At 34.0% G+C, this 17,242-nt stretch overlaps 1 protein-coding gene across 2 annotated transcripts; it reads left to right on the forward strand.

Annotated features, from left to right (window-relative positions):
• The first annotated feature begins 1,021 nt into the window (after positions 1 to 1,021).
• LOC108760364 (uncharacterized) lies at positions 1,022 to 16,039 on the forward strand. 2 transcript variants are annotated; one of them, XM_018506264.1, is made up of 3 exons: positions 1,022 to 1,373; positions 12,610 to 12,807; positions 14,963 to 16,039. In XM_018506264.1, the coding sequence occupies exons 1-3, from the start codon at positions 1,289 to 1,291 to the stop codon at positions 15,316 to 15,318; spliced, it is 639 nt and encodes a 212-aa protein (XP_018361766.1). In that variant the 5' UTR covers positions 1,022 to 1,288; the 3' UTR covers positions 15,319 to 16,039. The 2 variants fall into 2 exon arrangements, with proteins under 2 accessions (XP_018361766.1, XP_018361768.1); XM_018506266.1 differs by having other exon boundaries at positions 14,981 to 16,039.
• The last annotated feature ends 1,203 nt before the right edge of the window (positions 16,040 to 17,242 follow it).

A 17,242-nucleotide genomic window follows, 5' to 3' on the forward strand; every position in this document is an offset into this window, starting at 1 on the left:
TCTATCACACGACTTCTCGAAGAACAGGTGCATATATGAATACGTGAGAGAAGGCTTACAGAAACGTCGGTAAGCTGGAGAAAGAGGATTTCGGATGACGTTTGCATGTTCGATGCTTTAAAAAATCGACCGCGTCTCCACGTTCCCTCGAAAATCCGACGTTCAGTTCGGCGGGATCAGCGAGCGCGAAAGCATGTAACAATCGTATTGTGTGCAGTGACGAGAGGACTTCGAACCATTTTATCGACTGATTATTAAATGACCTTAACAAACTGACAGTGTTAATATTTTCACAGCATGACTGAGAGAAATCGTGCGACTTTTTATGATACAATCAGACCTTATCGATCTAGTCTTTTTTCATCATTTAACGATCCACATGCCAATTATCAACTTGTCGACTATCAACGAGAGATCTGTTAAGTGAACATCCCTACGCCATTGATATATATTTGAACTTACATATGGCCTTCAACATACCACTCCTTACTTTGCACGTTTTACATTTCAAAAAAGAAGAAGAAAACGCTGTGTGTACTTTAAGAATCTAGATATAAAATGAAAGATATATCAATTTATGAAAACTAATTCAGTCCGAGAATACAAAATATCATTAGGTATTATATAATACTTAAAATTATATTAATGTTATCTATTTCGATAAATGCTGCTTTAACCGGAGTATATTAATCAACGAAGGTGTGAGTAATGCTAATTGTAATGACAATGAAGAATCACACAGTCACAATGAAGAATTACAAGCGTCGTGACAGTTATTGTCCTACAGAAGGCTGGAGAAGGATGGAAGGAGAGACGAACGAAACCACGTTGTACTTCACATCGAGAGGCGAGGATTTCAAGCTCTCTTTAGCGGCGCGCACCAGAGAGCGAGCAGGAACGGGCCGTCCCACGACGAGGCGCGTCCGTGGTGGGGTGTCAGCCGTGGCTTATCTGGCGACTTTATGTATATTACGATACCCGAGGCAGGAACACGAGCAGTTCACTGCTGGCTAACCGGTCGGAGAAGTCGGCGAAGCCGAGTCGTCTGCGCGGCGCGTCTCGTGCACGAAAGAGTGGAAAAACGTGTTTGAACTAGAAACCCTCTTTCTTTCTTTCTTTTCTTTTTTTCTTTCGTGTGTTTTTGTCGCGTGTGTGCAATAAACATCACGTGTATCGCGCTCACGTCCGCGAAAACAACCGCGTGAACATCAACGTGGTGCACAGATCAGTCGAGCAGCCAATTGAACGGAACGTCTTGGTGCTGCTCAATAATCATTTCGATCCCAGAATGATCGTTTTGGCGTGGTGCCTCTTCGTTATCGTTTCGTTCCTTGTGGCGAGCAACCAGGCTTTCCTCAGTGCGCCCTTGCCAGGTACGCGTCTTTGACGGAGTTTTATGACGCATTTATCTCATAATGATGTATCTCGGAATCGATGGAATAAACACGAGATCTTATGACTCATTGTATAAATTTTTCTCGCCGTAAGTTACGATACTTTCAATGAATTTACGTATTAATGATAATTATAATTGTGATGGAATAAATATATCCAATTTTTCTAGTTTTTCTAATATATCCATCGAAGGCATGAATCAGTTTTGCAAGATCTTCGGTAACTTTTGGTAATAACCTGTTTCAAGTGTCGACACCAGTATACGTACGTGAATCGCTTATCGATCGTGTGATCACATTTAAATTGTTAAAACCCGTAAATGACTTCAAGCAGAATTACGTATTTTGCTTCAAATTAATCGTAAACATTATTTAAATTTTTTTCTTAGATCTTTAATTATGAACCAATATGATGAAACAGTGCTCTAACGAGATTGCATTAATCATGACTGTCTCAAAAGTGATAACACAAGATGATAAAAGTATTTTTCATAGAAAAATATTCGATCAATTTCTATAATATAAGTTTTTGAATTATGAGAATTTTATATATATATATATATATATATATATATATAATTCTATTAATTTAGAAAATTATATAAACATTAATAAAATATTTTTCTATGAAAAAATACTTTTATCATATAGTATAATATTATCCAATTTTATATATATAATAAAAAAAATTTATGTAAAATATCTATAACTTTAAAGTGCCCCACAATTTTAAATTTTACTTATGTCTGTTTTATTCTTAGACTATTGTGAACTCCACATCAGTACGCGAATAAATATCGCATCAGATATTTCATTGGATCTAATACTCATAGGTCATGAACCTTACTTAAACTATTTAGGGTTAAATCTGGTGTCATTTCCGTTTAGAAACGCTTCGAATATTGTATTTGGATCACGGAGTGCTATATTATGGAGCACGAAGAAGAAACACGATGTCTGCAACTTGAAGCAATTCATGTACTCCAAAATGAAATATAACAAAAAAAAGGAAAGATATAGCATAAGGTTTTATCAATACGCTTGAAGAAGTCTGGTTCGTTGGACCGCGTTTCAGTTGATCCAACTCCGAATATAGATAACTTTATATTATTCAAAGCACGACGCAATCGATATGAATATGAGATTTCAATAATTCGATTTAATCCTTCAGTTTGTAGCCTTCCACTATTAATTAACCTAAGTCTAATCCATCTCGTGCCGGACCTTAATTTCTCATAGCCAATTAGTGCATATCTTAAGCAAGCATTAATGCATATATTAGCCAAGTTCCTTCCATCAAGGAAGATGAGAGATTTTCCAAGAATTATGTCAAATCACTCTTGACATTACTCGTACTGACGTGAACTACACAATAATCTAAGAATAAAATATCGGGGAAAATTAAAATTTAAAATTAAGCAACGCGCTTTAAAATTCATATATTATTTTATATATATAATTTTAATATCAACAATATATAGTTTCATATATATATAAAATTAGATATTGATATCAAAATTATATTAAAATTTAATTGTATAAAAATATTTAAATTTAATTATAAAACTATTTAGATACGACACACACACACACACATACACATATTATAATGAGAATAAACGTATAGACAATATTTTTTTCAATTTATAAAACTTTGTGCAGACAAATATTTTACTTAATTTTAATTTTCAAAATTTCCCTTTGAAATCATTAAATTTCTCAATACGATATTTTATATAAATTGCAATAGACAAATTTCTGGAAAAAGGAATACATACATAATGCTTTTTCCATCAATTTCCAATTAGCGCAATTCAATTTATGCGTCTTTTTTCTTTCTCGAATGATGTTCTTATCGGAATAGCTTGTATCGAATTCGCATTCGAAGGTCGCACAAACGCGGTAGGAAAATCACTAATCGCACAGGCGGTTCTCGAAAGAACTCGTATCGCGAAGTTCGCGGTTAAATCCATGATTGCACCATGTGTGTTCTGTCGCGCGTAGATTTTGCATACTGCCGTTGTGAGAATGACAGATTTATCTCGCGCGCGTTCTCGCAGTCGACGAGAATTTCGCTTGAACTGTTTACCTGCCAGAGTCAGACAGATTTGATCCGCTTCCAGTGTACGAAAGTTCGATCGGCACCAAAGTTTCGATCATTCTCCTGTAACTTCTGCCCTCCCTTTCCCGTGCATTTTTAAACGAGAAATATCTTGGATATTCAATAGTTGTGATATAAAGCAATTAGACTAGATATTTGACTGCACTACCTCGCTTCAGGCTTTTATCTAATATATCGATAATCAACGTTCTCACGTGACTAAAAATATCACATTTGATAGCGTTGTAATTGCTGCAAGAATGCGTGATTAGATCAAAATTATTAGATCAAAACAAATCCGACTAATTTTTGTTTAATAATGTTTTAGAGCGAAAACTGGAGTAAATATAAAATGAACCATTCCTTTAATATTCATCTCGTGATCTCATTCAGTAGCCGAAATTTTCTTCACGGAAATTTAGATTTCGCGTGAAATGTCGAGAAACCACGCGCGAAGATTGTAATAAAACGTTATTTTATTAACGAGAATACGCCGTAATAATTCAATAGCGTCTGCGCGATACCAATGCAACGACTTTTTTTGATATCTCACTCTTAAATAATCGAGATCTTAAGTACCTATTCGGAGAATGTGATCGTTTTTACCGCGACACAATTTATAAAAAGATTGATCGCAGCAGAATTGCTTAAACGTTTTTATTGGTACAGATTATTTTATATTATTATTAATGCTAAAAAAATTAATAGTATCTCGTAATATGCAATGATATTAGTAAATATCGATATAGATAATCGTAATAAAAAAAAAGTATAATAGAGAGTAGTAAAAAAAAGTAGTAGAGTAATAAAAAAAAGTATAATCGTAATAAATTCTGTTGAAAATGTTACATAGTGCCATTAACCGTGTCATACGTACAGTAAAAGGTCAACTTGGAACTTTCTAATATATAGATTGTAAACATATTTGAACCATGCCAAATGTCTTTCGAATTTTTATCCAACCAGTCGAATAAACCCGTCTAGACGCCCAGTTAACGGATGTACGAGCATACAATTGCACACATAATGTTCACGTTACTAAATATAGTACAAAAGCAACCGGGAAACCGTTATCTATCTCTAGCCTCGAATACATCCTGTGGATCCTTCATACAATTATGATGAAACTTCCTACATTTAAGTAGACTTAAAGACACAAATTTTCTCGCTACTTTGTTTCGAAGGAAAAATTAGTCCTGAACTTAACAAGAAATTTAAGTCTTTATTAAAGTTAACATCGCGATAATATGATCGTAGATTAAAAACGGTATACTGAAAAAAGCCTGGTTGCATTAATTGAGATTGTAAAAATGGATAAATCAGAATTTTTTTATTAAATTTATTAAATTCTAGTTGAAATATAACCAGAATTCGTATTGATATGATTAGAATCTTCTGATTCGTTAATTTTTGATCAGAAATTTTTTTCTCTTGGTTTAATTGTAACTGGATATTGATATTAATAAGCAATTAAATGTAAATGGCAGCATTTATTTTGACGTATATATTATAAATGTCGTGCTGTTTGAAGAGCTAGGTTCCAATATTGCAATTTTTATGCAATATCTCCTTTTCTAGATGACATCATATGAAGTCTTACACATACTTGACTTTGAAATATTATACTTCAATAAAGCACACTCCACTTTAAAACTATACCTAGGCGAGAGCTGAGTGGGAGAGAAGGGAAAAAAAAGTAAAGTCCGATATTCTCTTTTGAAAGAATAACGACACTCATCGATACGTATTCGCTGACAATGCTCTTGGTACCCTCTTAAACCTGCCTAACAATACTTCCGATAATAATACATGGTGATCACGGAACTTGAAGCGACGCCAAGGACACTCGCCGGATTTGGTCACAAAAGTACAGTTATGGAGTACGAAAACTTCCTGGGCGGATAAAGTTCCGGATAATTTCGCAATTCTTCGGATACAATTGTACTCTTCAAGTACAATTAGGCGCGTTTCTACGTCTTTCGGAAAACTACCGCGATCGAGTCATTAAGTAGAATCACGAAGCAGCACTCAGCGTAACATTTTATTGGCTACACTGCGAAAACTTTTCTGTGAACGTAATAAAAGGTCCGCCCCTTCCCCAAAACTTAACCTTATTCTTATCAGTAATATACGTGAAATAAAATAACGTAGAAATTTCTCTATATTCAAATATAATTCTGTACATTTCGATTTAATTAAGTTTAATGTAAAAATACTATATGACAATATCAATGGAAAGGGAATTCCGTTTATAAATATCGATATAATATCACAGCGATAAAAGGTCCGCCCTCCCCCCTCAAAAACTTTACCTTGTTCTTATAAGTGGTACACGTAAAATAAAATAACACGTAGAAATATCTCTATATTCAAATATAATTTTGTACATTTCGATTTAATCAAGTCTAATGTAATAATACTGTATGACAATATCAAGGAAAGAAAATTCCGTTTATAAATATCGATATAATATCGCAGCGATAACAAATACATCTACTTTATTGATCGTATCCTAAGAGGCATTAAATTTGGGACAACGCCATTAATAATTACTCAATATCAATCGATGCACTTGTATACGTATCAGTCATCTTATCGACTCGATTTTTAGTCAGACTCAGCCTCTTAACAAGACAAAGACCTGAAGTATATTCAGACATGAAGCAGGCTAGCAAGAACGTGAGTTAGCGCGGGCGAGAAGGGCAAGCAGAAGCTGAGAGACTGTAAAAAACTAACTTGAACGCGAACTCTCGAAGGTCGTAAGAGAGGCTCCCGATTGAAGGTCACACACTGTAAAGGAATCGAAGGGAAATCCAAATCTCGTGTTATATACGTTGGCATGATTTCGTGAGCACGGTCGGTTTGTTTTCCACCGACGTATCTCAATGATTACGTCACTTGTTTACACCATCAGTGTCTGATTTGATTACCTATTAGGGAACAATTACGCATAGCACCTGCACATGCGGCCTTATTTTTCGCTTGTTTTCTCTTTCTTTTTTACACTCTTTTTGCGCGAATGTATGTTAAAAGCATACCACATTTTAATACGGCATTTTGAGACGCAGAGATAGCCGATGCGTCGATTGTCGAAGCGTCAATTTCAATTATTCAGTTGTTACGTAAAAGCGCCGGTTATAATTGTTGATAGAGCAAACAATGTTATCACGATGGTGCCATCGAAATTAAAGTAGCTTTGAGAAACGCACAGAATCATTGCACATATACATTTATAGTTAATTGGACCAATACCGTTTATTTATTGCCCAACAAAATAATTAATTACGATCGAGGTTTCTACGAATCTATTTGTTCAATCCTATCACAATAAGACTCATTATTAATCGATTCTGATGGTATAGTAAGTATAGTTAATTAGTATTTTTAATCTGGAATGTCATAAAATATTTAATATTACGGAATTTTATATTGCGAGTCAGACCGTCTTCGCAATATAAAATTCTGCAATATAAGATTCGATCTTCGATCGTCACAAATAGAAACATTTTAAGGGTCGTTACTTTTTGGAATAAAAATACAATTCCTGAATGATAACTTTACTCCGTTTGTAATTAACAAGTGTGTGAATGCAAATATAACAAATAATTTGACTTACCCAATACGTTCCACGGCTTCCCATGCGTTATTTTATTGACGTAGTTTCTGATAACCTTCTGTTTTTGCCGAAACACGTGTATAAATATTAGCTTTAATTGTTGCATGACGTTTTAATTAACGCAATAAATAATATCGCCCAATTAATTCAAGACCGCACTCCCGAGACTTTTCTTTTACGTATTACGTTGTAAACTCGCGATTTCGAACGAATGATTAACATTCTCTGATAATCGCACGATATTTGAATCGGCACTCTCGCGATTGTCACTCGCGCGTGATTAATTTCATGAGACACGCGGGATATCCCGCGATAACGATTTTTACCGACGATCGAAATCGTGGCTCCGTTGCGAACTCCTACGGTGATGTAGCAATCACATGTGTCACCTGTAATCATTTTACATTGCTTATGTACATATATCATTAAAATATACGAAATGCATATATAAATTTGCATACGTTAGATTACCGCATAAGCTTTATTCAATGGTGCTTAAATATAGAAATTTTATCGGTTCTAAGAAACTTCTAATACAAATGTTATCTATACGATGTAAAGAAGAACGAAATATTGTATTTTCTATTGTCGCCTGAATGACAATAGAATTCGAAACATGTCGTATAAATATAAAGTAGCTGTTAAAATACGACACAGATAAGACATTGTTTGCTTTACAAATTTTTCCTTCGTTGATAAACCGAAGGAAAACGAAGCGTAAAACGAAGCAAAAACTCGTTTGTACAACACGTGATGAAGGTACTGTAAGCGTTCGCACTTGTCAATGATTTGAAAAATTTTATGCCACAAATACGAACAACGAGGACAATATCCGATAAAGAGATAAAAAAAAAGAAAATTTACCTCATAAATAACAATGACGATATATTGGATTTTGATGCAAGATATTTTAACTTGATTTGCATCATATCAGCATAAATAGAACTTACGCAGCAATATATTCACAAATGAGACGTTTACGTATTTTAGAAAAGATATGAAATTTGGCTTTATAAGTATCTTATTAAAATCGACGCGACGTCAGGGTCAGTTTATATTCTCGTTTCGTTTTAAAGTGGAATTTTTACATCGCTTTGAAAAAAAAAACAATTAACATTAATGAATTGCATAGTGATCAACGACTGAATGCATGCGTCTAACGACAACTTCATGAATTAACAAATCGTTAGTGAGTGATATCGTCGGATTTATACGATTATTAAAATGTATATATATGAAACCTCGCTTTTGAGCGTGTAAACGCCGTGTATCTTTCCACGTTACGATAACGCACGTACGTAGATGCATAAAGAATATTTCATCACGCAATACATGTATATTTTACAAAAGATGAAAAAAAGATATGATATCCGATTACTGCGATAATCAAGTTTTAAAATATATTTATCAATTTGATATCTTCCAAACCTGTCAATCGAAAGGTCGATCTTATAATGAAAAAAAATCAAAAGAAAAGTAATCTCGAAAAAATTAATTTAAATATTGCGGGAGACAATCTCTCATGTTATAACCAGATCATAAAAGAAGAAAAAGGTTAATCGAAGATATGAGTAATATCATTAAAATTTATTTCTGTGATATCTCAAGATGTAATTTACGTTGAAGTTAATAAAATCGCAATGTGTAAAACAGTTTTTTTTCTTATCACACTTGATTTATATGATCTTCACGATCCGGAAGATATATATATATCACCATAAAATATTACTCATTGCTACCGTTGGCGATTTATCTCGATTTCGTTGCTGCCTGGAATTTCGCAAATATTTCGATCAACCCGATGTCTCCGTAACCACGATGTACTACAGTACCGTACTTGCGTCAGGTAAAACTTTACAAACAACATCCTCGCGGCAGAAGGAGTCGTTTTCACGAGGAGATGCTTGAACGCGAAGACTTTAAGCAGACTTCCGTTGTAAAGTTCAAAAGTTTGCGTAAAGAGTTTATCAGTGCGAAGCGACATGAAGTATATATATGATGTTTCTTAACAATGATACAATAAATATGCCTCAGCAATGTCAACATCTGACATTTCTAGGATTATTTTCTCTCTCTCTCTCTCTCTCTCTGTTTCTCTATTTTATATAATGACATATCAGTTCGCATTATCTAAAATAAAATCTTTGATATATTGTTAAAAATAAAATGTTAATTTTAACTTAAAAACGTATAATAAACCTTCCAAGACATGCAAAAATGTTAAAATAAACATTTTTTTATACAAAAATGTAAACAGTGTACTTATAATCTTATAGTGGCAGATATTTCGAGATAAACATAAGTATGTAGGAAATCGGTCTTGAACTCCATTTACAGTATAGACGTCAGGGAGCATACAGAAATGAAGTTAACGAGCTTTAAGTACTTTGTCAGGCATAAATAACAATGTTTCAGTATCTCTTTTCGAATCGATGCGTCTTTTTCCTAGAACGGTTGCATTTCGTATTACGACAAATTAGTGGAAAGGGATCATGCGATTGTTGTCCCAGCAGACAGAGACTATTAACGATACTACCAAGTACCGACAGATTGTCACGTCACATGTTTCTCAACATGTGATGTGACCGTGTATGTGCCCAGAATAAAACTTCACATCGTAAATAACGTAACCTTGCGAGTTTCACCGGGCATTGGTCATAGGCAAAAGATTTACATTTTGGGCGTAGCCGGCTGCGTTGCATTCGAACATTTGAACATCGATCGCTTGGAACATGACTCGCAATTGTGAATAAGAAACAGAGAAAAAGAGAGAGAGAGAGAAAACACCGTTACATAAATGCAACACCCGTCGCATAATATCGTAACGACGCTAATGATACCGTTTGCCATATGCGCGTGCGACGCCCCAACAATTGTAAATCGTGAACAAAGACACATAGTATTCGAGATCTTTCATGTGTATATATGTGTAGTTGTTTTATTGCTATTGCTAGAGGTTACATCAGCCGCACGCATCTTGTAAAAATCGAGATTTTCATCTGTTGTGACTCTTAAATTGCCCCCTGTATCTCAACCGGTAGGAATTCGTTTTCGTAATTGTTTTTCTTTAACGGAAAAGCGTACGTGATCTGCGAAATGTAGACTCAACTCAAATTCCGATGAACTAGCGGGAAATAATGGATATTTATTTACACGTGTACAAGTGTCGAGTTGCTCCTCCTCTCTGTCTCTCTTTCTTTCTTCTTTTCATTTGTCTCTCTCATGACTTCGTCTTTAATTACACGCGACCTATATGACTCAACAGACGAAAAACGAACAAGTTTACAAATACGTGTCATCTCCGGTAGCATTATAAATCGAGTATCTCTTCTATATCTTTGAAAATATATGTCAAATTATATATAAACGTAAAGATGAAATTTATTTGATTTTGAGAAGCTAAATTTTTAATTTCTGAACTGTCAAATTCTTATTTAATACTCTCTCTTAATATAATATATTCAGTATGTTATTAATAAAAAGAAATTAAATTTAAAACTATAAAAAGAACTATTTATCGGAACAGTATTTTTCATCCTTTCGATTATAAATATTTAATATACATAAACTTGATATATTATTGATTCAAACGTTTGTACGATGAAATTAACACGTATCTTAATCTGCCAAAATATTCATAGCCAATTAGAAAATTATAGAATATTAAATAGTCAATTATAGCACACTATAGTATATTAAATCGGATTTGCACATAATATGAAAGCAACTCTTATAATAAATGCTATTCGTCACACGCTCTTACACAGATAACTTTGTCCATAAAATCGAAGTAAAATCTATAGTTGATGTTGTTAATTGTAAGTAGCGGATGTTACGGATAATCATGTCAGAGTAGAGACATGAGATTCTGGAAGAACTAAAAGACATCAGCCACGCCTCGCTTTAAGAAATTGTAACAATATCGGTATTCTTTCTTCCTCTCTCCTCTCTTTCTCTTCCTCTTTCTCTTTAAAAAGGAAAGCCCGAGCTTCGATCGATTTCACGCTTCACTACTTTGTAAGGCCTAACAATAAGCTAAAAATAGCACAAAGCGGCTGTAAAACGTTCTTTATATGTACAATTCAATAGAAAAACGGAGAAAACTGTTTTATTAATTTATTTATTTATTAAGAGATAACAATAATAAAACTATTCAACTATTGGCATAAACACAAATTAAATTATAGCGAAATTATTAAGACTTCATTAAACCATTTTTTATTTACAATTACTTTTTTATAGGTTTAAAAAAACGAGTACTGTTATATAGATAGAATAAAAGTTTAAAATTTGTAACGTATAATTGTCGACTTATATGAACTCGCGAAACTTTCCTTCAGGATCGTTCATATATAATTGAAGATACTTCACGGTAATTAATACTAACATGACTCCTCAAGAATGGATTTAACTTGTCGAACGAAGTTAACTATTTAATCCCGATAGGCAGAAATGGCTCTCGAACATGCTAGCCATACATTGCGTACTATCTCGTTACTTAAGAAAAGGAACCATTTAGAAGATTGCGTGGAGATTGAGATCTTTATTATACCAATCGAATTTATTTGATAGTTAGACTCTATACGTATCTCTCGGCTAACATTTAAGGAAACTTGCTATGAGAAGTTCTCGTCTACAAAATCACCAACTTAATGTTCATTATTTCGAGGTAATTTTTCAAACAATATAACCAGCAACATCGCCAACTATTTTAATTAGTTAATTATCAGGTACATCTGTTTTCTCGAGTCTATTCTCCCGCTATCATTCGTATTCGCGATAAAAGATACGCATTTGCTAACAAGACGGAATAAGACTGGCGCCGACAACGCAATCGAAGCTGCGGACGGCATCTTCTTCAACGTATATTGACTTCACAGCCTACGCCTCGTAATAAACGGCACATGAAGTACCTTGATGCAGGTTAACGAGCGACAGGCGGAGTTGTTTATTCGGTGTTAACATCTTTAGCCCTGAGATTTTGCATGATATGATATATACGCGTGCAGTTACATTTTGCTCGGGAATGCAATGTGCTAGAACTACCAGATAACGGAAAATACCTGTACTATGTTTCACTCAAAAATTCTTTTAGAAAAATGAAGAAAAAAAAACTAAACAAGAAAAAGATAGGAAAGGAAGGAGATAAAAAAGTATTTTACATCTATTTATAACTCCTTCCTTTTCTTATCTTTTTCTTTTTTACTTTTTTTTCATTTTTCTAAAAAATATTTTTTTTTATAAACTTATAGTAATAACTTTTTCAATAAATATACATAATTTAAATAAAATATTAATGTTTCAATATTGGATTGTAATAATCATATTTTATTTAAATTGAACGTTTAGAAGTAATTATTGCATCAAGTATTAGAAATAACGTTTATAAATTTATATTAAAAGACGAAATAACGCAAGAAATATTCAGGAAGCATAACATATGCATTCACGAGCGTTAAGTTAAGTGCAATTAATTAAGTGATCATAATTTTTTGTAGCTCATACGGTGTCGAGTTACATCGGTGCTGAAAGGCGAATGGAGAGCAATAAAGCAACTCACAGTGTAAACGACAATCGTCACTCGGTCGACTCGAAATCCAACGACGACGACGACGTCGACGACGGTACAGTCTATGTGATTGCATTCGGGGGGAAGGAGGAGAACACGGAGAAAGAAAGAGACACGGAAGAGAGTGGTAAGAACATGAATCATATTTACTGGTGCACGAGAGTGACTTCATAGTAATAGTATCGCGCACCATCCTCGTGTCACCACGAATCATAGCGTATTTCCTACTACAATTCGAGATCACGTTTTCATGCATCACTTTCAAATATAATATTTTGGTATGCATATTTTGATATCAAATACATCGAAAAACATTGATAAATTCTTTTTATATCCGTTCTGTGTTTTGCATTAATATCAAACCTTGCGCGAAGGTCAAAAATCATTAAAAACATTATAGAAATCATATTCATTATTCAAATCGCAACCTTCAGCGTTTCGCGAAATATTTATAATATCAAACCTTGCGCGAAGGTCAAAAATCATTAAAAACATTATAGAAATCATATTCATTATTCAAATCGCAACCTTCAGCGTTTCGCGAAATATTTATAATATCAAACCTTGCGCGAAGGTCAAAAATCATTAAAAACATTATAGAAATCATATTCATTATTCAAATCGTAACCTTCAGCATTTCGCGAAATATTTGCACATATCGATAATACGAAAATTATCACTGCAAAATATTACTTTGCTCCGTCAATATCGCGTTACATTCTTGACCTTTGTAATATTTCCCTGTGACAAATTGTCAAATTCAAGTTTATCTGCCATGAAGCGCGACATAACATTTCGTTTTTATCTCGATGCTAATTTAATTCTCTGCACAAACAATATCGAGAAATACGACTTTTTATTAATTGGAATTATAAAATACCAGTAGAGGATTAAATGTTTACAAGTAGAAACTGATGTAATAATAATACAAAATAAAGTAATAGAAAATCTGATGTAACTTTTTGAAAAATTTAGCTACGTCAAATTAATACGATAATAATAGTGGACTATGATTCACAGTACAACAATATCGAAAATATCATGTAAAAAATAGAAACGTGTGTAATATACATTGAAGTTGTATTTTACGTGATATTTTCAATATTATTGCACTGTTTACAGTTCACAATATACTATAAAGAATTATATATCCGTAATAATAATAATAATCACATAGTGTAAAGAATCGGTCTTATCACTTAGCGGATAAGGTGATACGAAACTGATATTTGAAATCAAGTTCTCAAGTTCGCACGCATCCCGTTAAAATCACTTGCAAAGAACAATTCATGGCGCCGCATGCGCCAAGGATTTATGCAAATATGTAGTAGTTCCATCTTCATTTGCATCTCCTTTCTGAATTCACATTGTACACATCATTAATAGTAATCGAGAATGTCCATTTTGCACACACACGTCATCAATCGGAAAAAAGGGTGTAGTTTTTGTAAGAAATTTTCCATATATTCATATCGCGAGAGTATCGAGAATGGAAAATATGTATCTGATTTTATCGCGCGAACTTGAAACATGAAATCAACAAGAATTTTTTTTATTGCCCCTTGCCCGTTTTTTTTTATATATATATCTAGCAAAAAACTGACTACGTATGATAACAAACAATATTTGCAAATGTAAATTTGAAAAATAGATAATGTTCTTGATAACGGTTCTGATTCCACTAGTACTTTAGCGACGAAGCATCGAACTAATTTTAGATGCTACACTCATCGTCTCGTATTTCTATCGAGAATGGCATCTTAAAGCAGACAACAAAGAGTAACGTGGATCGCAAATAAAAACGGTTGTCACATTTTTTACAACTCAAATATATTTCTTTCTACTTTGACCTTCTTGTAATTCCATTGTAGAATTTCCGATCTTCTCTAAGAGAAAAGAATTTTTCAATAATACTTAAATACTTAAATTTTTTAATATTTGGAAATAATTCGTACTACGTAAAGAGAATTTTTTTTCTTAATTTTTTTTCTTTTAATTCTTGCATGAATATACCATTTTATGATACTCATTAAGCCAGCTTCAGACAACATGGTCAATGTATGCCAACATTAGCAAATATTATATACACATATATAATTATCCATACGAATATATGCTAATATTTGCGAATATGCGTAAAGTTAAAGAGGCATACATTGGCCATGTCGTCTGGAGCCGCTTTACATGAATGCCATTCTAATTGTATCCCCGTGATTCCTTCGCATGAGCGTAGTTTGCGAAATCAAGACATTTCTGATTATTAACGAGCTCCTCGCTCACAGGTCCACATTTTGTTGTAGTCAACGGCGACATGCAGAACCCATTGGATCCGTGGTCGATAGTCTGGTACATCGGCTCGTTTGGCGGCTTGGTGGCGTTTTTTCTCATCGTCAGCTGTTCCGAGTGGTGCTGCCGACGAGGCGGTCGACCTCTGACAGTGCCCTATGCGCAACGTGCTGAGACGTTAAATACAACCGGAGTTACGGAGACCCCGCCACCGCCTTATCATCTGTTCGCTCCACCTTCTTACGATTCCGTCAACTACAACGAGATCGTCGACAAGACGTCCGGCGAGAAGCTGGACATCTATGTGATTTCAGTGCCGATCCACAGGCCGATGGCGCAGGCGCCAGCGTAGGAAACCTTGGAAAGGCTCATCCTTTTGACAAGGATGCCCGATTCAACACTGATGACGGTTGACAGTCGATCACGGAGAAGCGATCTCGCGATCCCTTCATTAAAGTCACCAACAAGTTCAACGTTGAAGAGGACTGGTCGAGAAAGAAGTGCAGCTGTTCTGGACGCCGTCGTTGCAATTGTACAAATATAGTGACAGGAGTGATTATATATGTGTCTTTCTTGTTATAGTTGAGGAATTAACTCACTTGATGCCATTGACAGAAATTACAAGCATTACGTGACAAGGCATTGACGTCATTCCGAAAAAAAAAAAACTTATTGTTTTTTATGTTTCCATTGAAAGATGACGGATACTGTGTGAGACCGAATTCTGAGACGAAATTGTACAAAAAATCGTCATCATATAATTGATCTCAAGAAAGATCATGATAATATAGAAGTGACGTCGATCGAAGTTTCGATATAATTCTAGATAGAATTTAATTTTATATTATTCCGGGAAATTAAATCAATTTTTCACGATTTTACATGAGATTCTATCACCAAATTGCGAAAATTAATATCAATATCTACCTGGAAACAACAAGAGAAAGAAGTACGATAATTTATGATACTAAAAAGATCTAAGTCAATATTTGTGTGAAGGAATTTATTGCAACGGTATACAAAAAGAACGATTTTGCTGAAAATCTAGAAATTTCTCTAGAGCTGAAAATAATTTTGTGGAACTATCAAAATATAAATTACGTAGAAATCTCAAACACGATAAATGATATTGCAAAAAATTTTAAAATCCTAGCAATTAGTTTGAGCGTTCTACATAATTATTTTGATCATCCATCAAAATTTTCAGATTTGTCTAGTTAAATTCAGTCGGACTTCACAAAACAGTTCTTTCCGTATAATATATCGAAATGACACTTAGATGATATATTAGCTATATGATCAAAGTAAAAAACTCGAATATTCTCCAAGCAAGTTACAAAAAGTTGATAAAAAAATTGAAAAAAGATTAGAAAAAAATTGAATAGTTCTTACAAGAAAAGATACATTCGTAAATTCCTTGAGCTGACAAACAATATAAACTTCAAAATATACTGTTTAATTGTAGAGCAATAATTAATTTAATCGGCCTGCGGAAAATAGCGAATCGAATCACGCGAAAAGTTAATCGTCAATGCGTTCGTGAGAACGTTGATTGTTTTGCATGTGTGATGTTAAGGAATGTATAGTTTGATAGGCAGAACACATTTCAGTATATTATATATAATTGAAATAAAAACGATTCAGTCAATCACTGCCATTCCGAGACGAAATAATCGCGATTTAATTTAAATGTAAATTTAATGTTATCGAGATTTCTTTTTTATTGTATTCTTTACATGCTACTGCGATTTAAAAATAAGTGTTAATGAATCTACTTATATACACATATCATGTATACACACATACATATACACACACATAAACATCAACTTTGAAAAATTTCCATTTTATTCCTCGTCACAATCGATGATATCGTTGTCTGTCGTTGGCGAAATAGCATTATATACGAATTAAGAGAACTTTACACGTGATATCGTTGCATGCGATTGGCCCCAATCGCCTATCGACTCCGTCAATTAAGGATGATTAGTGTAGATTACAAATCGACTGCCATGAGAAGCGTTTCTTCGCGAACGAAGCCGAGAAAAATAATTTAAGATAATAAAGCAAGCAAGTGTTTGCCGCGGAGCAACTATACACGAGTGCAGTTACACAATAAGGACGAAGGAGGATAGACATCGTAGATCCTCCCTTGAGCAGCGAACCGTGGGATATGGATATCAATTACACGTTAATTAATATCGCATTCACGACGGAGCTTCCGCGCAGCTCCTCATCGTCAGAGAATACACTTCTGGCGCAAAATCGAAATCCGT

The sequence above is a fragment of the Trachymyrmex cornetzi genome, unplaced genomic scaffold (genome assembly GCF_001594075.2).
Source record: "Trachymyrmex cornetzi isolate Tcor2-1 unplaced genomic scaffold, Tcor1.1 scaffold223, whole genome shotgun sequence".
Lineage (NCBI taxonomy): Eukaryota > Metazoa > Arthropoda > Insecta > Hymenoptera > Formicidae > Trachymyrmex > Trachymyrmex cornetzi.

Excerpts from the sequence above, each read along its gene's own strand:
- LOC108760364 (XM_018506264.1), top strand. The coding sequence starts at position 1,289 with ATGATCGTTTTGGCGTGGTGCCTCTTCGTTATCGTTTCGTTCCTTGTG. Across the intron at positions 1,374-12,609 it reads CCTCAGTGCGCCCTTGCCAG|CTCATACGGTGTCGAGTTAC; the intron begins GTACGCGTCTTT and ends AATTTTTTGTAG. Across the intron at positions 12,808-14,962 it reads AAGAGACACGGAAGAGAGTG|GTCCACATTTTGTTGTAGTC; the intron begins GTAAGAACATGA and ends CCTCGCTCACAG.